Consider the following 17,091-nt stretch of genomic DNA (forward strand, 5'->3'; position numbering starts at 1 on the left):
CACATTTCTCCTTATAGAGCCCAGCTTCCCAGATAATCTGTTCTGCATATAGGGAGACAGGACATATCCTTGGCACACACCCTTCCCGATTTTGAACCATGCATTGTTTTCTCACTCTGAGGAATGCCTCCTGGTCCCAGTATAGGTTTCACAGAAGTACACACAATGAAGTGTTCTGGGATTCCCATTCTTCTCAGACTCAGCCACAGTTTGTTACGATCATATAGTCAAATGCCTTTGAATAGTTAATGAAACATTCCTCTGGTACTCCCTGCTTTCAGCCAAGATCCATCTAATGTTAGCTATAACACCCATAGTACCACGGCCTCTTCTAAACCCAGCCTGCACTTCAGGCAGTTCTCTTGTTGTTCATGTGCTGTTCCAGTTGTTTTGGATTATCTTCAGCAGAATCTTGTTTCCATGTGATATCTGTTGATAATCAATGATACTGTTCGATAATTTCTGCACTCTGTCAGATCACTTTTCTTTGAAATGGAAATAAATATAGATCTCTTCCAGTTAGTTGGCCAGATGGTTGTCTTGCAGAATAGTTACAGTGTAATATTATGCTTACATTTAATGATATTTAAGGAAGCTCTCCTGGCCTAGGAGTTGAGCTGTCAACCCAAAGGCAAGCAGTTCAAATTTGTCAGCTGTTCTTCCAGAGAAAGACAGGCAACATCCTCTGAGTACTTTACAGTCTCGGAAACCCACTGGAGGGTCAGCTATGAGTTAGTTCCATCTTGACAGCACCCAACAATAATGATATTAAACAACTCTTCATTTACATATTTATTGGTAATAAACTACCTTTTAAGTATTTTTTTCATATAAGATAGATGTTATGGGTAAGGTGTACATCAACTTGGCAGCCAATGATTCTCTGGTTTCACAATTATGATGTCCTTGGTGAGATCTGATGTAATTAATGAAACCTTATATATCATCTTCATGATACAATCTGCTGTGAGCAGTCACCAGTTAAAAGTTTCACTCTAAATGTGGCCTACATTGAGTACATATAGACCTCTGACAAAACTTCCTTTTTGCTTGATTCAGAGCCTTTGTCAGGCTCGCTATATCTAGTTCTTTGGAGTTAGCAGTATATCTTACCCTGCTGACCTTGGATTCATGAGCCTCAGAAGTGAAAAGACGCAAATGGAGCATTTCTCTAGTCTAGTCATCTTCTGTTGCCTTACCTGCTGACTTTGGATTGGTTATGCTTTTATAGATAAAGAGATAGTTACCTGAATCTGGAGAAGTCTCTCCTGAGGTCTGACCTACAGATTTAGGAACTTGCCAGCCTTGAGAAGTAATTTTCTAGAGATAAATCTCTCTCAAGTGTGTGTGTGTGTATGTGTGTGTGTGTGTGTGTGTGTGTGTAGTATACATCCAGCCCAGTTATAGAGCTGTCCATCATAATTCACTCCTAGATTAAGCAGCAAGTCATGGAGGACTTGGAGTTCTGGTGGCTTAGTAGTAAGAAATTATGCTGCCAATGCAGGAGTACAAGGTTTGACTCTACCAGCAGTTGTGCAGAAGGATGATAATCCCTTCTTGTGTGACTCACTGACTCTGAAAACCTACTGAGGGTCAGCCATGGGCCAATTCCGACTTGCCAGTACACAATAATACATACACAGACACACACAGCGCTCTATCTCCACACAAACCCCCTGCATAGACACAGGCTGCCAAGCTGATGTATAACCTTAATCTTAACACCTATCTTACATGATAAAATATGAAAATGTAGTTTAATTCAATATGAAAATGCAAAACACTATACACACACACACACACATAAAAATATAATTAAATGTTAAAAAATGTTTTTTTTATTATTTTATATTCATTATATTTACTATAAATCATTACTTAAATCTTTGGTGGACTAATGAGAAGGCGCTGCACTGTCAAATCAAAAGCAGGTAGTCTGAATCCACCCCTCAGGATGGGCAATCTCCTCTTGTGTGATTTACAGCCTCTGAAAACTCACTGGAGGTTATGAGTTCTGACTTGATGGAAATGAGTTTGTTTTTTTTAGAGAGCTTACCTTCAAACTAAGACAATTTTTTATTGCAACTAATTATGATTCGGCTGACCTTCTACCAGGTTTTCAGAGGCTGTAAATCACACAGGGGGAGGTCGGCTATCTTTTTCTCATAGAGCCCTGGTGGTGAACTGGAACCACCAGAGGTGCTACCTTTGGGTCAGTGGTGCGATATGGACTTAACCTATAGGCCACCAGTGCCCCTTTGCCCAAGACAGTAAGTATTCTAACTGATGAGTTAAGAACATGTTTTTGACTCAGATCTGGGTATGGCTCTTTGCTCCTGATATTTTCTAGCTGTATGACCTCACACAAGTAATCTGAACCTCTTTAAAATTTTTTATTCTTTCACTGAAAGTTTAAATGACAAATTGATTTTTACGTTCAACAATCATAATATTATCTGACATGGTTAGCTGTTCTTTTTTTAAAATTTATTATTTTTCAATGAAAGTTTACAGAGACTTTTGATGTCCATTCATTCATTGTTGCACTTTTTTCCCCTCCCAACCCTCCCCCCTAGTACACTACCCTCTTGGAAAAGTAAAAGAAAAATTCTTTCACTGTTTTACAAACCCTCCCCCAGGTCTACTCCACTATGCAGTCTTTGCTCTGGACTCCTGTCATGACAAAAATACCTAATCACATATCCATTTTAAACCATTTTCTCCCTCATCTGTTTCAATGTAGTATATATTATTGAATCCATCTTTCTCAGTCTCCCCCCAACCCTGATGTCAGTCCTGTTTTACAACAGTGGCACCATGTAGTATTTGTCCTTTTGTGACTGAGATACTTCACTCAGCATAATGTCCTCCAAGGTCATCCATTTTGAATAGTATTTCATGAGTTCCTTGTTTTTCAATGCAGCGTAGTATTCCATTGTCTGAATATACCACAGCTTCTCTATCCATTCGTTTGTTGATGGGCACTTAGGTTGTTTCCAATTCCTTGCTACTGTGAACAAAGCGCAATAAACATGGGTGTGCATATGGTTGACTGTTCTCATGAGTGTTCCCTTGTATTGCTGTTTATACCTTATATGCCTTGTTTGGCAGAATGCTAAATCAGAGAGGTGAATTAAGTTCTGGGTTTGAAAGGTGATTAAGGGCCACAGTCATGAGGGTTTCCACAAGTCCCTATCAGATCAGGAAGCCTTTTTTTCTGATTTTCAGTTTTGTTACACATTTTTCTCCCACTGTGTCCATGACCTCTTGTGGTAATCCCTTTCAGAGTGGCTGGCAGTGGTAGCCAGGCATCAACTATTTCTGCTCTCAAAGTTAATGGAAGAGGAGGTCTGCCTACTCAATCAGTTTTTTGGACTGTTTCCAAAGTTTTTCTTTTTTAATTTTCTAGGTGCCACTGAGTAAGAATGACTCATAGCAACCCTAAGAATAACAAATCTGAGCCCTGTCATATCCTGTGCAATCCTCATAATCTGTGCCACACATAAGCCCATTGCTGCAGTCACTGTGTTAATCCATCTGGTTGAGTGTCTTTCTCTCTTTTGCTGTCTCTCTACCTTTCCAAGAATGATGATCCTCTCTAATAGCATCTCCTAGCAACATGCCAAAGTGTGTGAGAAAAAGCTTTATCATCTTTGCCTCCAAGAACTCCTTCTCCAAGACATATGTGTTTATTTTGGAAGTCCATGAGATATTCAGTACCCTTTTCCAACACACACTTTAAAGACATCAATTCTTCTGTCATCCTTATTCACAGCTTAGCTCTCAGCAGCATAGAAAGTGACTTAAAAGACCATGAACTGAATCAGTAGAACCTTAGTTTGTAAGCACTGAAAAAATGACAATGATCAATGAGAACTAAAAGAAACAAAATGTTCATCTTTACTTACCATTAAACACTTCATTAAACTCTCCTGGAGGTGCATGAGTGATGAATTTAGCAGCTATGCGTACCTACAGAGAAATAAAATGAAAAAGAAGATAATTAAAAATAATAATATATTAAAAAGGAATTAACTAAGTACAAAATGTTCAACATATTCCTTGCAATAAAATTTTCTATTTAAAACAATTATTTTTAAGAAGTCTCAGATTTTTTTTCACAAAAAATCTCAAAGCTGTTATTATTTATGTATGTTTACTGTGATTTCAGAATATATATGCTGTTTTAACTTTTTTGGTTTAATATCCTTTCCTTCTCTTTTATGGAAATGTTTTTATTGACTAAGTGAAAATTTACAAAGCAAATCTTTTCCATTCACCCACTCACACACATTTTGTTACATGACATTAATTCAATTTACCCTTCTTTCCCACTTCTTGCTTTCTGAGCTTTACTGCTGAACAAATGTTGCCCATTTGACCTTACGTTGTTCATTAGTCTAATATTATGCCTCCATTGTGTTATTCATCTTATGGGCTTATTGTTTAACTAAGGGTTGAGCCACAACAGAAGTGAGTTTTGTTCCAGATTCAAAGGATAACTACCGGCCAAAGTCACAGGGGTTCCACCACTCTCTGTCAGACTAGCAAGACTGGACATTTTTATACTTTGAAGCTCTGTTCCACCCACATGATGTAGGACCTTCTACTGTTACATATGGTTTTCTGGTAAGTTTGAATTTTTCCTTAAACTAATACAGTGTCTTAAGCGAAATAACTGGGTTTGGTTTTTTTTTTGTTTGTTTGTTTTTTTAATCACAACACACTTTTTTTGTTATGTGTCATTATGTCCAAATTAATCCTTCAGCAGGTTTTCAGAGGCGGTAAACTGCACAGGAGACTGCTTATCTTTTTTTTTTTTAGGAGACTGCTCATCTTTTGCCAGTAGAGCAGCTAGTAGAGAAACATACTACTACATATACAAACAGAGAAAGCTACGATTTCACTTAAAAACACTGAAGTAAAATGTTTAAGTATAATTTTAGCAAATTAGTAGCCCCTTACCAGCCTATTTCTAGAGTTTTTAGAGCAATCATTCTATTACAAAGAGAAATCACTTTCTTTGCCCTGGAAACAGCCTTTTTTGGCCAGCTAACGCCAGCCTACAAGGTACACAAATCTGTACAAAACAGTTGGAGAGGTCACTCAGATGATTGAGGCTGGTACATAACAGCTGCACATATTTTGCCCTGAAATCTAGCTGGTCATACATCTGGCTTAGGTGACTTGAATCTCCTACCTGCATAGGTGGGCATAAAAGTTGTAGGTACACAGGTCTTAGATCTAACTGGTTGCTAGGGGCTGTGGGAGCCCAGGGCAGTGTGTGTATGTCCATTATTATCCTACTACCCAGGTTCATGTGAGGCCAGCACCATGAAACACAGTTGTACATGGGAAACTATCTCCATCGGTTCTGGACAAGCCCATGGTCAGTCTGTGGGTGGCTGACTGCAACTCATAGTGACTCTATGAACAATGAATCTGAACCTTGCCCATCTAGTGCCATACTGATCATTTCTGATATACTTGAGCCTATTGTTATAGTCACTGCATCAATTAGATGCATTGAAGGTCTGTTTTTTTCACTGATCCTCTACCTTTCCAAGCATGATGTCCTTTTCAAAGGAGCATCCTGGCTGCACTTTCTCCATAACATGTTTGTTCTTTTGGCAGTCCTGGGATATTCAGTACTCTTTTTCAATACCACAACTCAAAGGAATCTTCTTCTATCATCCTTAGTTAATTGTGGATCCAAGCAAGATGAAGCTGTTCAAAGTTTCTCCTTCCCATCCATCATGACACTGTCTATTGGCCCAGTGCTAAGAATCTTTGTTTTCCTGATATTGAGACACAATCCATACTGAAGGCTGCATTCCTTGATTTTCTGCAACAAATGCTTCAAGTCCTCCTCACTTTAAGCAAGTAAGGTTGTATCATCTGTATAATGCAGGTTACTGATGAGTCTCTTTCCAGTCTTGATGCCACATTCCTCTTCATAGAGTCCAGCTTCTCGGATAACTTGTTCAGCATATAGATTTTTTTTTCTTTTTTTTTTCAGCATATAGATTGAACAGGTATGGAGCAAGAATACAAACTGATACACTCCCTTACCAATTCCAAACTATGCAGTGCTCCTGATCCAGGTATTGGTTCCTCATGAGCACAATCAAGTGTTCTGGGATTCACATTCTTCTTAAAGTCAGCCACAACTTGTCATGATCGACAGTCACAAACATTTGTATAGTCAATAAAGCACAAAAGACATTCATCTGGTATTCCTTATTTTCAGACAGCGTCCATCTGACACCAACAACGACATTCCTGGTGCCTGTGATGGTTCCCTTCTTGACTTCGGATGGCACCTGAGAGCTTCCTTGTCCTGCTCAGATGTGGCTCCCTCTGCTGCTCAACTTCCTCTTCACCTTCCTGACGTCGTGCTTTCGGGTCTGAAGCACACAGCCAGATAGGCAGCTGTAGATGAGACAAAAAGTGCTCTGGATTCCAGGTTTAAACTTTGATGTCAGTAAATTCTTATTGGTACAGTGACTCTGTGTATTCCTTCCATCTTCTTTTGTTGCTTTCTGGGTCTTTCAATATATTGCCCAAAGCATTTTTTAATTTTGCGACAGGAGCTCTAAGTTTGTTTTTCAGTTCTCTCAGCTTGAGAAATGCAGAGTTCTTCCCTTTTTATTCTCCAATTTCAGCTTTCTGACATTCCATTATAATACTTTGCTTTGTCCTTCCTGGGCTGCCCTTTGAAATAATCTGTTTAGCTCTTTCCCTTCAATATGCTTTTCTTTAGATTTTGCTTCTTGATGTTCCAGTGCAATCTTTAGAGTCTCTTCTGACATCCATTTCGATTTTTTCTTTTTCCTGTCTTGATAATGACCTTTTGCTTTCTTCATGGATGATATCCTTGATATCATCCCACAACTCATCTTGTCTTCTATCATTGGTGTTCAATGCCTCAAACCTATTCTTAAGGCGATCATGAAATTCAGATGGAATTGATTCAGGATTATAGCTTGGTTCCCGTGGACTCATTTTCATTTTCTTTGGCCTCAATTTGAACTTGCATATGAGTAACTGATGATCTGACCCACAGTGTGCCCCTGGTGTAGTTCTGACTGCCAATATTGAGCTTCTCCAATGATTTCTTCCACAAATGTAGTTAATCTGATTCCTATGCAGCCTATCAGGTGAAATCCTGTCTTTTTTGTCATGAATAAAACACTGTAAATACAACATTCAATCATTCTATTTCCAACTTCATTTCTATCACCAAGCCCATATTTTCCAACCACTGTTTTTATGAGCTTTATGAGGAGGAGTGTGGCATCAGGATGGGAGGAAGACTCATTAACAATCTACGATATGCAGATGATACAACCTTGTTTGTTGAAACTGAAGAGGACCTAAAGTACTTGCTGCAGAAAGTTAAAGACTGTAGTCTTCAATATGGACTTAAGCTCAATATCAAGAAGACAAAGATTCTGACCACCGGGCCAAATGGCAGCACCATATTAAATGGAAAAGAGATTGAGGTTGTTAACAATTACAGCTTGCTTGGATCCACACTCTTAACAACAGCAGTCAGGAAATCAAAAGACGAACTGCATTGGGAAAATCTGTCATGGACCTCTCCAGAGTGCTGAAGAGCAACAATGTCAGTCTGGATACAAAGGTGCGCCAGATCCAGGCCATGGTCTTCTCAATTATGTGTTACACTTCAGAGAGTTGGATAATGACTAAGGATACAGAAGAACAGATGCCTTGGGTTGTGATGCTGGAGAAGAGTCTTGAACATACCATGGACTGCCAAGAAAACAAAAGGTCTTGGAGAGGGTAAAGCCAAGTCTTTCCTTGGAGGCAAGGATTTTGAAGTTCCACCTCACTTACTTTGGGCATGGGGCCGGGGCTGGGGCTGGGGGGGGTGGAGATGGTGGTGGTGGTGTTGGTCCTTGGAGAAGGACATCATGCTCGGAAGGGTGGACGGATAGCGCAGGAGAGGGAGACCCAGAATAAGATGGATTGCTGTATGGTGGGACCAGTCTTTGGAGAGTGAGACCCTCAATGAGATGGACTGATTCAGTAGCTGGGATAATGGTGGTATAGAAGTGTCTCGGTACAATTCACCCCACCCGTTCCAGCCTCAAAAGCTCATTCTGTGTCCGCTGCACTGAAACAGTTGCATCAAGATCTCTTTCTAGATCTCACTTAATGTCATGGTCAAGGTCCAGCTCAAGTTCCAGATTAACCTAGAACTCCTCCCTCCTTTGTACCCTATTATGGAACACTTTCCTACTCGCTTAGGCAGTTATTCTTTCCTGTTTGTACTTGGCCTCTTCTATAAGAGGAATTACTTTAAACAGGTACACTGAGATTTGACTTGTGGCCAAATTTTAAAAAACATGAGGTTCTAAAGAAATGGTGGCACGAAGTGAAACACTCTGTCCCCTCTTTGTAGAATTAAGGTAACTTTTATTTTCTAGCTCTGAGCTACAATATCTTTTGTAAAGATTAAGCTTAGTTTTTTTTTGTGTTGGGTTTTTTTTTTTTTTAAAGTATTCAGTGTCATCTGCTGCAGAGATGGAGTATTTTTATTTTGTTATTATTTGCTTGCTTATTTTTAAATTTACTGTTTCAAGCTTTAAATACCTAATTCTTTAGAGGGAGAACCCAATTTTTAATTATGTTAGCTTTTTTAAAAGATTTGTATATGTAACTTTTGCTACCAACATGACTGCCTTATTGAATAGATCAGTATTAAAGTCCTAGAATATGAATACCTCTATTTGTGGAAATGATGTAAAACAAGGCATGCCTCTGACCAGCAATAAATTACTCAATCTGGGGTTAAAAAACTCCAAACTTTTATTATCTCTTTGAATAGATATACAGTGACTCTGTATTCCCTCCATCTACTTTTGATGTTTTGCTCATGACATCTTTTAGTATTGCAACTCAAGGCTTGAATTTTTTTCATTCTTTTAGCTTGAGGAATGCTGAGCGAGTTCTTCCCTTTTTATTCTCCAACTCTATTCATTCTGTTATAGTAATTTGCTTTGTCTTCCCAAGCAGCCTTTTGAAAACATGTTCAGCTCTTCAATTTCAGCATCTATTCCCTTTCTGACAGCTTCTTGACACTCCAGTGTAATTCCCAAGGTCTCATCTGACATTTACTTTGTTTTTTTCTTTCTCCAGTCTTTTTAGTGACTTTTTGCTGTCTTCGTGGATGATATCTTTAATGTCTCCCCACAACTAACTTATCTGGTCTTCAATAATTATCATTCAATGCATCAAATTTATTCTTAAGATATTTAAATTCAGGTGGGATAGGCTCAAGATTCTATTTTGGTTCTCATGAAATGTTTCATTTTCTTCAGCTTCAATTTGAACTTGCACATGAGTAATTGATGGTATGCTCCACAGTAAGCACTTGGTCTGGTTTTGACAGCTGGTATTAAGCTTCTCCAAAAATTTCTTCCACAGATGTAACCAATCTGATTTCTGGGCAGTCCATCTGGTGAGGTCCACGTATAATGTCAGTGATTATGTTTTTTTAAAAAGGTATTTACAGTGAGTAAATCACTGAATGTACAAAATTTAATAATCCTATTTCTGGCCTCATTACTGTCACCACATCCATACTTTACAACTAGCCTTTCTTCGTGTTTTGAACTTTTGCATTCCAATCTCCAAGTATTAACACATCTTGACAGCATGCAAAATTTTATAAAATTCAAAAACTTCTTCCTCTTTGGCTTTAGCTATTGGTACGTATATTTGAATAATAGTAGTATTGACAGTTCTTCCTTGTATGGGTATGGACAGTATCCTATCATTCACAACATTGTACTTCAGGATAGACTTTGAAATTGTCTTTTTAATTATGCATGCAACACTATACTTACTCTTGGTTTTTTATTCCCAGCACAGTATACCATATGACTGTCTGATTCGAAGTGGCCAAAGCCAGTCCATCTCATCTCACTAATGCCTGAAATGTTGATGTTCATGCATTCCATTTCCTTTTTTACAACTTCCAGTGTTCCAACATTCATACTCTGCATATTCCATGTTCCAACATTAAAGGATGTTTGCAGCTATTCCTCCTCATATCTATTAACTGCCAGAGTCATGTAGCAAAAAGAATTGGATGACACTGAAATATTATAGGAAATTCCATATGATCAGAAGTCAATGGTTATGAAGGAAGAAATCTAAGCAACAGTGAAGGCACTGGCAAAAAAAATAAGGTCCCAGGAACTAATGTGACATCAACTGAAATGCTTCAAATGACAGATGAAGCCCTAGACATGCTCTATGCCAGGAAATTTGGAGGACAGCTGCCTTCGCTGACTGGAAGGGATCCTTATTTGTTCTCATTCCTAAGAAAGGTCATACAACAGATTGTGGAAATTATCAAACAGTAGCATTAAAATCACATGCATGCAAAATACTGCTGAAGAGCATTCCAAAATGAGTAGCACAAGTACATAGAGAACTGTCAGATGTTCAAGATGGATTTAGAAGAGGCCATGGCACTAGGGATATCATAGCTGAAGTCAGATGGATCCTGGCTGAAAGTATGCTGGAAAAATGTCCATTTATGCTTTATTAATTATGCAAAGGCATTTGAATGCTTAGATCATAAAAAATTATGGCTAACTTGAGAAAAATGAGAATTCCAGACATTTGATTGTACTCATTTGAAACTTACTTGTATCTAGACCAAGAGGCTGTTGTGCGAAGAGCACGGGGACAATGCATGTTTTAAAGTTAGGAAAGGTGTGTGCCAGAGTTGTATTCTTCTTCTATACCAACTTATTTAATCTGTATGCTGAGATTATTCAAGAAGCTGGTCTCAATGAAGAAGAATGTGCCATTAAGATTGGTGGAAAACTCATCAATACCTCCATTATAGAGACAACATAACTTTGCTGAAAGTGAGGACTTGAAGCACTTGCTCCAGATGAAAGACATCCTTCAATATGGATTACATCTCAACATCAAGAAAACTAAAATCGCAAGCTCTGGTAGCCTAGTGGCAAGAAGCTGAACTGCAATCCCAGAGGTGTGCGGTTCAAATCCACCAGATGCTCTGCTGAAGAAGGAGGAACAATTGCCTCCTGTACCAGTCAGATCCGATTTGACGGTACACACATAAAAAAATTTTTAAAAACCCTAAAATCCTAGTCAGTGGACCAATAGGCAATATCACAACAGATGGAAAAGAGTGAAACTGTCAACGACTTCATCGTACTTGGATCCACAATAATACCCTTGGTACTAGCAGTCAGGAAATCAGGAGACATACTGTACTAGGAAAGTCTGCAGTCGGGGACCTCTTCAAATTATAAAGGAGCAATTATGTTAGTTTGAGGACTTAGGTGTGCCTGATTCAGGCCACATTCTTTTCAGTCACTTGCTATGTTGCTGAAAGCTGTCCAATGAATAAGAATTACAGAAGAATAACTGATGCCTTTAAATTGTGGTATTGGAGAAGAATGCTGAAATCCCATGGACTGCCAAAAGAACAAATGGATAAGTCTTAGATAAGGTGCAACTAGAGTGCTCCTTGGAGGAAAAGATGATGAGGCTTCGTCTCACATAATTTGGGCATGTTGCTAAGAAGGATTATTCCTTGGAAAAGGACACCATGCTTGGGAAGTTGGAGTGATGGTGAAGAGGATGACCCTCAACCAAGTGGACTGACACCGTGAATGCAGCAATGGGCTGTAAGTATGGCACAGGACAGGAAAGGGTTCAGATCTGTTGTTCACAGGGTCACTGAGTCATACTTGACTCGACCACACCTAACAACAACAAAAGATGTGTCACAGTACAAAAATGAATTTTGATAGTGTAGAAGAGTCCTGAAATTAAAAATCCAATCAGTACATATGGGTAGATGATTATGATGTTGTTGAGTGCAAAAAAGGTTTACTATAGCCAAGTCCATGGTGGTTTAATGTTTAAGAAACTGTACTGCAATCTTAAAAAAAGTTTACAAAATAACGCATTCTGTTTTTTATATAGTGCATGCACACAGACAAAGAGTGCTAACTTTCTTAACTGGAATTATCTTAGTATAACAAGAGACATTTTCTCCCCTTTTTTTGGAGGGAGTGAGGTCTTCTAGTCTAAAAGTTGTACAAGAAATATAAAGTTTTTGAATGATATATTGTTTTTGTGGTTAGGTGCTGCTATGTAATTTTCAACTTACAGTGACCTCATTTTTTTCTTAGCTGTAATCTTTACAGGTGCAGATACCTAGTTCTTTCTTTCAGAGCCACTGAATATATGGGTTCCAACAACTAATCTTTCAGTTAGCAGTGGAACACTTAAATCATGTGCGCCTCTGGGTTTCCTCTTTACGATAAATAGGAGTTTTAAATATTAAAAAAAAAACCATAAAGAAAGATGGCAACTCTCACTTACTAAAGTAAAAACTCAGTAGACGTAAGGGGACACAAAGATAAAGAATGAGAGCCATATCAAAATTCAAATAACCACCGCCTCAAAGAAGAAGAAAGCTAGAAGCAAATGAGAATAATAAAAAAGAGGCTTTTCAAATTTTCACTTGGCATATACCTCTTGATCAGAAAGAGCTTTGCCTCATTTACCACATACCTGTAGAGTGCTTTATGCTAAAAAAGAAGTTGGTACTATCAAAAATACAGGTTCATAAAAACCAAACTCATGTCTTTAAGTCAATTTCAACTCTTAGTAACCCTAGAAGGCAAAGTTGAAATGCCTCACAGGGTTTCTAAGTCTGTAAATCTTTACAGAAGCAAACTGCCTTATCTTTCACTCATGGAGAAGTTGGTGGATTCAAACCAATTACCTTTCAATTATTTGAGAATGCGTAACCACTGTACCATCCAGGGTTCCCTACAGGTTGTTTAATCCTACCAAATGTCAGGGATAATGTTGACTCATAGAACAAAAATTGGAGGCTCAATTTCATTTTTCTAAAAAAAAAAAAAGAACAAGTCAAAGAGGAATGAACATCAGGCAATATTTTAATTTAGACTCAAGGGCCAAAAGAAACAAAATTATTCCAGAAAATCTAAGAATATCAAGGAAAATAGGAAAAATGAACAACTAGAGAAATCAAAACACCTCCCATGATTAGATGCCAACATGAGCTACTAAAACAGGCATAGATTATTCTTTAGTATTTCTTATTCATCGTCTAAGTGTCAGATGAATACGAAGCAACTGAAAATATGCATGGGTTGTTGTTGTGTGCTGCTGAGTTAGAACCAACTCATACATACTCAATCTTCCTTTTGTGGAACAGCTGTTGGATGTGAACCACCTGCCTTTGGTGTCAGCAGTCCAACTCCTTTTCACGTAGACACCAGAGAGACAATAACCTTTACCTTCTCCCACCCCAAAAACAGAAAACCTGCTGTAGTCCAACAGATCTGGACTTACGTCAATAATATAGATGGTAAACCCACTGCTACTGAGTCAACTGCAAATCCTAACAGCTCTCTATTAGGTCCAAGTCTATAAATCTTTAAGGGAAGTAACTGCCTATCTTTCCCTCAACCATCAGCTAGTGGGTTTGAATACATTTCATATTATACCACAAGGGTTCCTTATATGTTAAACTCAAAACCACAACATCATTGCTATTGTGTTGGACCTCCTCAAAGCTAATGCACGGGCAAGTTTTCTGAGGAGACAAACCACGTAAGAGGAGACTGCCTCTCTTTTGTCCAGCAGGGCAGTGAGTGGATTTCAATCATCAGAGAAGCACCACTTTGAGTTAGTAACTCCCTATCGCCTATACTACTAGGGATTCCTATGGCATATTGCTTTGTGTCATCAAATTAGAATCAAATCGTAGCTCCCTAGAGAGCTTTCAGAGGCTGTAAATCACAAGGGAAGAGAATGCCTATTAGCCTCCCAAAGAGCAGCTGGTAATTTCAAATCACATGCCTTTGGGTTGGCAGCTCAACTCTTTGCCACCAGAGTTCTCTATTACTAGCTAATGATAAATGTTTTAAGAAGTAAAACATAACTCAGAGAAAAAGGATGTGAAATGTCGGGATTTTGGAATTAGAAAAGATTCCCAGGGAAGGCTTCACTGAAGTGACTTCTGAGTAAATATCTGGTGGAAATTAGGAATATACAATGAAGATAATTTGGGGGGTGGGGGGAAGCAAATGGAAAGATCCTGAGGTGAGAATATGTTGCTTGCTTAGAAAGGATGTAGAAGGGGAGAAAGAAGACAGATGCAGGGAGGTACTTGCAATGTCAAAGAAGTAAAGCTCCAAAATGTATAGGTTCTTATGGTCTTATCAAGAGCTTCTATCCTGAAGAAGACAGAACCCTTTCAGGGTTCTGAGAATAGGCGTGGTTTCTTCTGATCTGCATTTTAAGATCACTCAGGGCACTGTGTTGAGGAAAAACTACCGCAGAACAAGAACAGAAGCAGAGAAGCCATACAGAGGCTAATACATAATGTAACTAAATATTTTTATGATTTTAAGGCAGATCCTATAGGATCATCTTTGTATTGTAAGAGAAAGAAGGAAGCTCTAGTAGCCTAGTGAATAGAAAGCTACACTGCCAACCCAAAGGTGATCAGTTCAAATCTATCAGCTATGAGTTGGTTTCGACTATACACGTGAGACAGACCTCAAGTTATGGATTACACAGGCATCAGATTGATTAGATCTGGAGAAACAGATGTTGAAGAAGAAAATATCAAAACGGATGTCAGAGAGACTGAAAATGCATCAGAATATAGAGAGGTCAAAACAAAAGAAATGATAAAATAAAAGATACTCAAGACTGCAAGGGGCAGCTGGAGCAAAGTATTTTTATAAGAAGTATGCAGACAGCTGAAGTTAAAAAATAAAAAGGAAGGAATATGGCATTTCTCAGGCTGAGAGAACTGAATAACAATGATGCAGGAAGCCTCAAAAGAAGATGGAAGGAATACTAAGGGTCATTGCACCAAAAATAATTGGTTGACAATGAAACATTTATGCTCAATTAAGAGATAAAAACGGCCTTTTAAAAAGTGAACAGACTCAGGAACTAGTATATCATATCATAAAGAATCAATGTATAAAAAAAGAACCAATGGTTCTGAAGGAAGAAGCTCAAGTTGCAGGAAAGCACTGGCAAAAAACAAGGGCCCAGGAATTGATTCACCAGCAACTGACATGTTTGAACAAATAGATAAAGCCCTACATACGCTCACTGTTCTATGCCAAGTAATCTGGAAGACAGTTATCTGGCCAATGAACTGGAAGAGATCTAAATTTGTTTCCATTCCCCAAAAAGGTGATCCAACAGATTGGAAATTATTAAACAATATTATTAATGTCCCATGCAAGTAAAATCTTACTGAATATTATTTAAAAATGGCTGCAACAGTACAATGATAGAGAACTGCCAGGAATTCAAGCTGGAATCGGATGTGTGTAGTAAAACCTAATTTACTGTGTAAATTTACCTAACAAATTATGGCTAACATTGAAAAGAGTGGGAATTCTAGAACATTTAAAGAGTGCTCAAGTGAAATCTAGAAACAGACCAAGAAGTAGTTGTATCAAAAGAACACAGGAGCACTGCAGGGTTGTATTCTTCCTCCATCCCAATTCAATCTGTATGCTAAGCAAATAACTGAAGAAACTGGATCCTATGAAAAAGAATGTGGCGTCAGGACTGGAGAAGACTCATCAACAATCTATGTTATGCAGATGACACAACCTTGCTTGCTGAAAGCAAAGGGGACTTAATGTAGATCAAAGACTATATATATCCTTCAATATGGATTTTATCTCATTATCAAAAAACAAAAATCCTTACCACTGGACCAACAGGAAACACTGTGATAGAGCAAAGAGCGAAGTTGTTAATGATATCTTTTACTTGGCTCTACAACCCACACCCATTGTACAAGTAGTTAAGAAATCAAAAGATGTGTTGCATTGTGAAAATTTGCTGTCAAGGACCTTTCTAAAGTGCTAAAGTGCAATGATGTCAGTTTAAAGACTGAGTAGCACTTGACGCATGACATGGTCTTTTCAATTGCTTCTCAGCATCTGAAAGTTGGACAATGAATAAAGATGACATAAAAAGGTTCAATGCCTTTAATTTGTTGTGCTGGAGAAGAGTACTGAATATCCCATGAACTACTAAAAAAACCCAAAGATTTGTCTTCCAAGAAGTGCAACCAAAGTGCTCCTCAGAGGCAAGGATGATGAATCTTCATCTCACATACTTTCAGCATGTTATCAGAAGGGTATGGTCCCTGGGAAAAGACATCATGCTGGGGAAAGTAGAGGGTGGAAGGGAGGAAGACCTTCAACAAGATGGACTGACACAGTGATTGTAACAACAGGCTCTAGACAAGAGGGCAGGATAGAGCAAGGTTCAGATCTGTTGTTTACAGGGTTTGCTATGAGTTGTAGTTGACTTGGTGGCACTTAACAACAAGATAGCGGTGCAGCTTTATAGGACCAACTAAGAAAAATGTTCCCAAAGGAGACAAATCCAGCAGCAGCATGGTAGAACATAAGCAATGACAGCAGATCCTGACTAGACAGAAGGAACACCAAAAAGAGCTGCCCAGAATTCCTAAACATAAGAATGCAGAGATTACCAGAAACAAGAGGAGGGAAAGTTTTGGAGAAGTAAGGAATCTGAGATGGGAAAGTAAAGAGAAGTAATGAAATTCTTATCTTTTTTTTACCAATATGCTGTGCCTATATTACCTGCTAATGTAGGTGTGGATTTAAAATCCTGTAGGGCCCTAATTTTAGAAGAATATTTTATAAAAGACACAGCAATCATTTGTCTATTTGCTGTACTGACCAACTTGGAGTTGCTGTGATGCTGAACACTATCCCATAGTCGTGTCACATACTATAATGGTTATCCATTATGTATAATGGTTGGATGAGTTCCAGAATGATTCATGCTGGGAAACAAGAGTGGCATCCACTTCCTAAACTAGAAGCCTCTGGAAACTCTACAAACTCTCTGATAAATGTACAGAAACTATTATCCCTCTATGCTGATGACATGATAGTATACTTAGAAAACCCTAAAGACTCAGCAAGAAAACTATTGGACGTAGTTGACCAATTCAGCAAA

The 17,091-nt window shown here is 38.4% G+C and overlaps 1 protein-coding gene across 1 annotated transcript in view; it reads right to left on the reverse strand.

The window, feature by feature from the left end:
* CAPZA1 (capping protein (actin filament) muscle Z-line, alpha 1) overlaps positions 1 to 17,091 on the reverse strand; it is a 59,482-nt gene that overhangs the window by 32,284 nt on the left and 10,107 nt on the right. Inside the window, exon 2 of the mRNA XM_006895712.1 lies at positions 3,909 to 3,972. Coding sequence (XP_006895774.1) covers positions 3,909 to 3,972 — 64 coding nt within the window. The remainder of the gene's footprint in view (positions 1 to 3,908; positions 3,973 to 17,091) is intronic.

Source organism: Elephantulus edwardii, unplaced genomic scaffold (assembly GCF_000299155.1).
Source record: "Elephantulus edwardii isolate Elephantulus edwardi_28Jun2011 unplaced genomic scaffold, EleEdw1.0 scaffold00174, whole genome shotgun sequence".
In the NCBI taxonomy this organism is placed as follows: domain Eukaryota; kingdom Metazoa; phylum Chordata; class Mammalia; order Macroscelidea; family Macroscelididae; genus Elephantulus; species Elephantulus edwardii.